The sequence below is a fragment of the Notolabrus celidotus genome, chromosome 6, assembly GCF_009762535.1.
Source record: "Notolabrus celidotus isolate fNotCel1 chromosome 6, fNotCel1.pri, whole genome shotgun sequence".
NCBI lineage: Eukaryota > Metazoa > Chordata > Actinopteri > Labriformes > Labridae > Notolabrus > Notolabrus celidotus.
Genome location: NC_048277.1, coordinates 4,368,861 through 4,377,433, shown reverse-complemented (window position 1 = coordinate 4,377,433; position 8,573 = coordinate 4,368,861). Strand labels below are relative to the sequence as shown.

Genomic DNA, 8,573 nt, shown 5'->3' with positions numbered 1-8,573 from the left:
TTGTTATGTAGTCTCGCTTTTATTCAGGAGAATCAGATTAGTCATAGAAGCATACAGAAACATTTGTATCAAATTACATCATTAACCCTATAGTAACCAGGTTGAAAAATAACTTTTGAATTAAAAAAAAGTCAATTAATATTTAAATAAGACAAAGAGCTGACAGTGTAGAAACAGTCTGGTCATCTTTAGCTTATACTGTACTCATGACAACAAGTGGAGTTGGGAGACATAGCTCTTTAAATGTAGTTTCTCTGAATCAGCTGATTACAGTGCAACAATAGTTCACAGTGATGCCGATCAGACAAAACAAAGAAATATATACCATGCTGTTACATGGACTAAAATCAAACATTTCAATCTTAAAAACTTAAAGAAAATGTTAAATATGTATCAAATGTCAGCTCAGAACTATACTGTTGAACCTTTCTGTAAGTTACATTCACATAAACATTCATAACATTACATTCTTTCTATATATTGAATCTTTTTTGGACAATGCTAGAAAGAGAGCTGCCTTTCAGCTGAAGGTCCCCCCCTGCAGAAAAGAATGTAACATATTTGTGGTGAAAGCATCGCCTACTTTCAGAAGTTAAAGGTTAAAGTGTTGCAGCAAAATGACGAATGACTGGCCAGCTTTTGTTCTCTGAACGCTCAGGTTTTGGACAAGGTGCTGTAGAGTTACAGGTGGGATGAAGCTCCTGGGACTGCTTTGGCATCCAGGTAGGTGATGAGCTCCTTCACCCAGGGGGCTGAAGGTCTGACACACACCCGATGGCCTCGGATTGTCTTCAGGCTAATCATAAAGAGAGACGGTCAGGTTCAGAGCTTTTAGAGTGGATACACTAAAGCTGCTGATGTCACTTTTTAGATTTGTTTACTCACAGGATGGCAGGGTTGGAGCAGCGCTGGCTGGTCTTCACATAGTCCACCACTTTGTCTTTAGCCATAGGGGTCTCCTTAAAGAGGAAGCAGCACTTACTTGGTCCAACACCACGCATACCTGCCAACCACAAGAACAGTGAATACAACAAACACTCAGGCTCACAAACATCATCTGATTGTTCCTTTTCTGTTCCCCTTTCCATGTCCTGTCGGCCTGCATCATGAGGTCAAGTCTGATACACTTCTTATTTTAGTTTGTGACACTGTTCAGCTGTTCCATTACAGACAGAAAGTTTATTTTAATATTTAATTAAAGTTCCTTTCACAAAAATGTTTGGAAAAAATGTGATAAAACATTAAACAGGTTGAGATTATATGCTGAATCAACCTACTGAGGATAACTTTACCCTTTGCCACTATTGCCACTTCCACACATCACTATTCTGGTGGCTGTTGTAATGACTTGGTAATGGTGCCATGTCTTAATACATCCCCTGCGTTACTGTCAATTTAGCTCTAATTGAAACAATATGAACATCACGCTGTACTGAAGACTTAAATCTAGCACTTAAGTCCATAAACTCCTTAGGAACATGTTTAAGGGGGAAAATATTAACTAAATAAGAAGGGTCATTTTCTGTTCGAACCCTACACAGTATGACTCTGTTTCACCCCCTGCTGGTCTTTGCTGAGAAAACAGGTTAAAGGCATAGCTGCATTGACTTTTATAACCAGTTGCTACATCCATTTCTTATACAATCTTTGTCACTCCCTGACTGTGTGTATTATTGTTGAGTAATAAGTCTTACCTTCACTCAGAGTGATGACAGCCAGCAGCAGCACGACCACAGACAGAGCGAGACGAGGAGCAGCCATCCTGATGTGTGTGAGTGAGTAGGTTTCCCTTGCAGTGTAGCAGTGTGATGAAGTCTGTGAACTGTTATCAGCCTGTGCACTCTGCTGTCTGAGCTCCAGCCTCCTTCACTTTTATACAGTTCAGGAGCATCAGGGAGATCCTGAGATTGGGCTTTTTCGATGATGACGTTTCAGTGTTATCAGGGGCTATAGGGGGTTTACAAACAAGACTCGTCTTTCACGTGACACTTCCTCAAATAGATTGACATTCTCTTTTGAATGCTATTATGAGGAAGTGTGCAAAATGTAGTTTCCAAGTGCATTAGACTTTCATGATGACGACAACAGCGCGCTCTCTCTCACAGCCTCAGGGTATTTTTCTAAGCACCACAGACCCTTATAGCTATTAGGTGCACTTTGTGGGTGCAGCAGCCTAATGCAATAGCTCTGTACTTACTGCTTACCACAGTGTTTGATTGATCATAAGTGTCTGTGTGCATAAACTGCATTAATATTCAAGGTAATATTCAACGATAAGTCTGCGCAGACAGACGAAACAGAAGAGACTATAATAATTCTTTGAGAGCAAGTTTATCAGTGTGATGTGGCAACAACCAGTCCATATTTCACTTAATAAAGAGAGACAGTTGTTTTTATGGGGGTGCAAAAACCCAGATCTTAATGTCTATATGGTAACAATAACTCAAAACATTTGTTATGCAGATGACACAGACTTTTATGTTGAAATTCGGCATCTTGGCAATCTCTCTGTCACAAAGCAACGACTGGCTCCCTGTCAACAAATATGAAACACGCAGCCAGGAACCTTACAAAACCGGTCTTTAACAGGCATGAACAACCTTTGTTCATGGTTATAAATCAGCCAGGATATGTAGATCTTTATCTGTAGTGGGATTTTGACAAGGTCAGAGCTCAACATCTTACATTTCAAACCTGGACCAACATTCAAATTCACCAAAGCCCTGAAACTACTATTAACAGTCAAAACCTTTGTTCAATTGTACTTTCCTCCTTTGGGAAATTTGGTGAAACACCTGGGAGTTTTAAAAGGCTTGTCTGCCTGCTGTGATTGGTTGACGCTTAAGCTGCTACAGATCTGTAATGTTTGATGTTGATCAGGGAAAAGTCCCACTGAGCTAGTTTAAGCTTTGTCGTTAGCAAAAGTACAGATTTAGCAATAATGGCCTAAAATGTATCTCTTAAAGATCCATATTTAATCCCTTCTTTACAGTCACAAGAGTTTACTGATCCCCTTAAAGCAGGTTGAGCTCAGCTGTACAATAACAGGTCAGACAGACTTAATGCTTTTACAGTCAGGGTCACCTTAGCAGTGAAGTCGCTGCTATCATTTGATGCTAGCTGATTCAATCATGTCCTTTACGACACTTCTCATAACTTAGGTTTAATGTATGGCAAACAATAAATAATGTGTTCTTAAAAAAGAGGTAAAAAAAAGCTGCTATCTACAGCCGGAGTAAACCTGGGAAAACACCAACCAATCCCTGCCATCAGGAGCCAAATGATGAAACCAATCAAATCCCGTCCTGCCGTTCTGCCCGCCTCCTGCAAAGCGTACATTTCATGTTTGTTTGTGTTTTTAACTTTCGCTATGAGAATGTTTTGGTGTTTTCTTACCGCTGAGTGAGACATGAGTTGACGTAGTGCAAAACACAACCGATGTGCTGAGGACCGGTTTTGAATCAGTCACCATCACATGGTTGTGAATCAGCGGCGCTAGTGCATGTGAGCGGGGGCGTCGTTTTGGAGGAGCTCCGAGGGGAGGGGGGGGTTAGACAGAGTCCTGAGAAAATGCTACATTCAAATTCATGCTAATTTTCCGTGACTACCAACCCTAGCTTTAAAGAAGCCCTATCAAGATTCTGGTACATGATTTTTTTTACCAACAACGTTTATCTTCATAGAGGGTATTTAGTTTCATTTTATTTATAATCATAAACTCCAAAAGACGTTATTAAAGACATGACCTGGTGTTTTAAATGATGAGTGCTTCTATTATAAACTGACCTTAGTTTACCTCAAGTCAGTGACCTCTTTGGGGTGACCCTTTAAAAGGATAAGAGAAACATTTTAAGCAGTGCCATCTGGCTGCTGCGGCTCAGTGGGTAGAGTCAGTCAATTATCTATCGGAAGGTCAGGGGTTCTATCCCAGCTCCTGCAGTCACTTGTCTCCTTGGGCAAGACGCTGAACCCAAATTGCTCCAGTGACATGGTAAGCAGTGTGTAAATGTATGTTATCTAGAAAGGCAACTGGACTTGGTAGAAATTCTTGAATACGTTTGTTTCGCCTTTCCTCCGAAACTATTCTGAAGAGCTTGAAAATAAAAGCCACATGTTGCTTCACGCTGTAGGGGAAATACCCTTCAGCTGGTATCGAGTCCGAAACCATTTCCCTTTTCAGATCAAGCTTTTAAATACCATGACCTGGATGAGTGAGAACCTTCACAGACATAAATGTGTATCAATTAATCTTTATTTATATAATGCCAAATCACAACAATATTGTCTGAGGACTCTTTCCAAACAGAGCAGGTCTACACCATACTCTATGTTCTATTATTAACAAAGACCCAACATCAAGACAGGATCAGATCCAGTCCCATCTTACAGACAGGACTCAGTCTGATCTCATCTTAATCCACCATGATCAGAGCACTTTGCAGCAATTAGCAAGTTACAGTGGCAAGGACAAACTTCCTTTAACAGGTAGAAACCTCCAGCAGGAACTCATGTTGGACACACATCTGCTGAGACAGAGTGTATGAATGAGATCAGCTAACATCGATGGTCCCTGACTAGAACAGCCTCTACCATTAGTGAGTGAATGTGGTGTGAAAGGGTGAATATGGCGAGTAGTGTAAAAGAGCTTTGAGTGCTCAGAAAGACTAGAAAAGAGATATAGAAGTACAAGTTAATTTACCACTGTGAGAAATAAAGAATAAGTTATCCTGGCAGGTGCAATCCTCCATCCAAGGTAACACTGAGGCCATAACCTGTGAAGCATGTTCTTAATCCTTTCCTTATTTGCATCCTATGTAGAAAACAGTCAAATAATAAGACTGAGATGATGTGTTTTAAGTTTAGTTTCAAACAGTGAACACACTATGCATTGTGAGTGTATGAATTGACCTGTAACAGGTGTGCTTTGTGTGAGAATACTATCTGTATGAGACTTACTGTAGGTCTGAGTCATAAAAGCGCTCTGTATCTGTCATCATTTACTCATCATTGTACTCCTCCAGCCACGTTCAGACCAGCCATGTGTGAACATGTCTCGCAGCCTGAGAGAGCTGATGTGAGGAGATGATCTGAAATATTCAGTCAGTGTTGTGAGCGAAAGCCAAGCAGTCCTGATAATTCTTTCTTCAATGGAAAATGGTCTGTAGATAGAATAAGAAAGCTGAGTGTTTCTTGTGTCATTTTTTGTGAGTTCCGTCTTTTTAGACGCTGAGGAGAGAAAGGAAATGTGAGGAGCAAAGAGTCGAGACGGGAGAGAACCTGGAGATCAATAGGCTGCACTGTTAACACAGAGACTGCATTACCATTCTCATATGAAAATATTATCTTCATTGATTATATGTTGTGGCTTTCATCCTCATGAAGATGGATGATGACCCCAGGGTTTGAGAATACCTTAACAAGTGGATCCTGCTGGTTTAAAACAACTACAGTTATTTAAAAAACATCCTTTTTAACTCAAGTTGATTTGTTTCACTGTTGTTTCAAACTGAGATCTGAAATAAATGACATGTCAACAGGTTCCTTGAATTTGGTTAGAGTATGACAGTAGGATAGTGACATGCCAAAAACAAATGACCAAAACGGTGCGGCTGTGGCTCAGTGGTGGAGTCGGTCGTGTCTCTAGCGGAAGGTCGTTGGTTTGATCTCTGCTCATGCTCTTCCGAAGTGTCCTTGGGTGAGACACTTAACCCAAAAACTGCCCCCAGTGCTGTGCCATTTGTGTTTGTCATCTATGTGTGGAATTAGTAAAATCCATAGTCCGTATAATGAATGGACGTAGAATATGTGACGGCGCCCATCTGTTTCTGAAGCGCTGTTTTGAAGCCGATCACCCACGGGTTGCCATTTTGGAAATATTTCTGAATGTAACGTCTGTTAGCTAGTGTGAGGTACAGAGCCGGGCTTTGAGCCTCCTCGCCAACGGTGTTCTCGCCTGTCCATCAAGTCAGCTGTGCCTCTAATTTTGGTAAACTCGTAATCTTAATATCTTCTGAGCTGCTGCGTTATGAAAACATTAACCACCCGTACAGTGTGAGCCGATAGAGAAATGAGCTCTCCAGACATACACTGTTTTTTGTACCAGACTGTAAACATGTTTATTTCTGCTGTGAAGATCGTCTTCTTTGAATGTGTGTGTATGTGGTTTCCGGTGTTTCTGCATTCAGCCTCAAGTGCCAATCGATGAACTGCAAGTTTTTAACACTTCTGCATGGGCTTCATATTTTAGGACCGTAGGTTACAGCTTGGTTAAAACTAAACATCGTTTCACACAGCAGCTTCTGCCATCAGTGTGTGAATGTGGTGTGAATGGGTGAATGTGAGGTGTAATGTAAAAGCACTTTGAGGTGATCACAAGATGAGAGAAGGTGTTATATAAACACAGTCCTTTAACTATTTCACTTCTGAAATATAATACCTGATGTAGAAATATTTACTTGAGTACAGTTCAAATGATGTCGACATATTTTTGTCTGTACATGATGTTATTGAAGATTTAAAAGATGCAAATGCACATGATGGGGATTCTTCAGAAACTTCTCAAAGCCCCCTGTCAGGTTTCGGCTGAATGATCTGGTGTGTGGCTGGTGAGGCGGATCTGACTTTAGTCTCAGGGGGAGGTTCTGTGTCTTCACAAAGTACCTTATGTCCATGTTTAGTCTTAGACTTCTCCCTTTGTTCATCGAAAGTAGAAAGACACCCAAACGCTGCTTTCACTTCTTCATTGTGTGTCCTTTAAGAGATAAAAAACTGTTTCCCTTTTTTTGACGTAATGGATCGAATACCAACCAGACTTGAGTAACATCATGTTCCATGAGTAGATTGAAAAAGACTGCATCACACTCTCAGTAGTTCTAACATTAGTGTGAGCTTTGATTCTCTGGGTTGATATTTTCTTCTATTTACTTCATTTGCCAAAGTGAATGACCCTGATAACCCACAGCTTAAATAACAACATGAGAGAGAGAGAGAGAGAGAGAGAGAGAGAGAGGGAGAGAGAGAGAGAGAGAGAGAGAGAGAGAGAGACAAAGAGAGAGAGAGAGTGTGTGTGTGAGTGTGCGTGGCTGTACGTGTGTGTGTGAGGGAGAGAGAAAGAGACTGTGTGTTTGTGTGTTTGTTGGACCGTATAATAAGCAGTTTATTTTATGGTTGCTTTCTAAATGGCAAACTTTATTCATTGGTTACTTGTCCATTATCCTAATCCAAGTTTTTTTTAAAGTTTTTTTAGTCACACTTTTTCCAAACTACTCAGCTTAGAATATAACTTGAATTTAATTTAATTTTGATTTATTTTATTTTGTTTTATTTAATTTATTAAATTTAGATAAATTTCTGTTTTTTTCTTAGTTTGGTTTATTTTAGTTTATTTAAGTTGAGTTGAGTTGAGTTAAGTTTCATTTGTTTTTGTTTTTTTTTCGTATTTTGGTTTAGTTTAATTCAGTTTGTTTTATTTTAGTTTATTGGCTCTAGTATTCATTGCAAATCACTGGGAGTGTGAAATGTCATCCTGACAGCTCTACTGAAGTTAGCCTGTTGATGCTGGGTTTTTTTCAGTCAAAGTTCGGGATGCTCAGAGAAAGTCTGTCTATGTGGTGGCATTAAATACTTTTTGCAGCACAGATTTATTTTTTCTTATTACAATATGTCTCAATTTTTAATAGCAATTCATACCATTTTTCCAGCAAAAGAAATCCCACGGTCCATACCCATGTGGTCTGTGACAGATTCATAGTTTTATAATTGACAGGGTGGGGATACAGTCATTTCATAAAGGATTTACACGCAGATTTATAGACATCGACTTTGCTTCTTGTCTTTGTGTAATGGAGCGCTCTCTCGCTCTCACCTGTCCAAATGAACTCTCTAACCCTCTCCCTCTGAAGCTGCTTTAGTGATAATAATCTGCTGAAACTACAGAGTTTAGATAAATTAGAGAGAGAGAGAGAGAGAGAGAGAGAGAGAGAGATAGAGAGAGAGAGAGTGAGAGAGAGATAGAGATATAGTGAGAGAGATATATATAGAGAGAGAGAGAGAGAGAGAGAGAGAGAGAGATAGAGAGAGAGAGAATCTTATTTAAAAAAATCAGAACAAAGTGAAGAGTGAAAATCTATTGATTTGAAAACTTTGAGAATCCAACACTTAATTTCCTGCATTCTGGTGAATATTTATATGACTATTTGTGCTGGAAATTGAATTTTGAAAAAGGAAAACACAAAACTTATTATTTCAATATTATTGATTATATTACAAAATCAACATAACATAATGAACTACATGGGTATGCAGGGGCACTTACATATTTTTTTTTATATATATATATACTGCATATACAGTGGGGCAAAAAAATATTTAGTCAGCCACTGATTTTGCAAGTTCTCCCACTTAGAAAGATGAGAGAGGTCTGTAATTTTCGTCTGAGGTACACTTCAACTATGAGAGACAAAATGAGAAAAAAAATCCAGGAAATCACATTGTAGGATTTTTAAAGAATTTATGTGTAAATTATGGTGGAAAATAAGTATTTGGTCACCCACAAAAAGCAAGATTTCTGTCTC

At 39.3% G+C, this 8,573-nt stretch overlaps 1 protein-coding gene across 1 annotated transcript; it reads right to left on the bottom strand.

The window, feature by feature from the left end:
• Nucleotides 1–1,879, bottom strand: ccl35.1 (chemokine (C-C motif) ligand 35, duplicate 1). Its single transcript, XM_034685771.1, has 3 exons — nt 1,695–1,879; nt 886–1,003; nt 1–796 (listed from the first exon to the last, which is right to left on the bottom strand). The coding sequence occupies exons 1-3, from the start codon at nt 1,759–1,761 to the stop codon at nt 682–684; spliced, it is 300 nt and encodes a 99-aa protein (XP_034541662.1). The 5' UTR covers nt 1,762–1,879; the 3' UTR covers nt 1–681.
• Between the last annotated feature and the right edge of the window lie 6,694 nt (nt 1,880–8,573).

Bases quoted from the DNA above. Each gene is read 5' to 3' on its own strand.
- ccl35.1 (XM_034685771.1), bottom strand. From the start codon at position 1,761: ATGGCTGCTCCTCGTCTCGCTCTGTCTGTGGTCGTGCTGCTGCTGGCT. The intron at 1,004-1,694 runs GTAAGACTTATT...TGTGGTTGGCAG, and splicing joins TGTCATCACTCTGAGTGAAG to GTATGCGTGGTGTTGGACCA. The intron at 797-885 runs GTGAGTAAACAA...CTTTATGATTAG, and splicing joins TGCTCCAACCCTGCCATCCT to CCTGAAGACAATCCGAGGCC.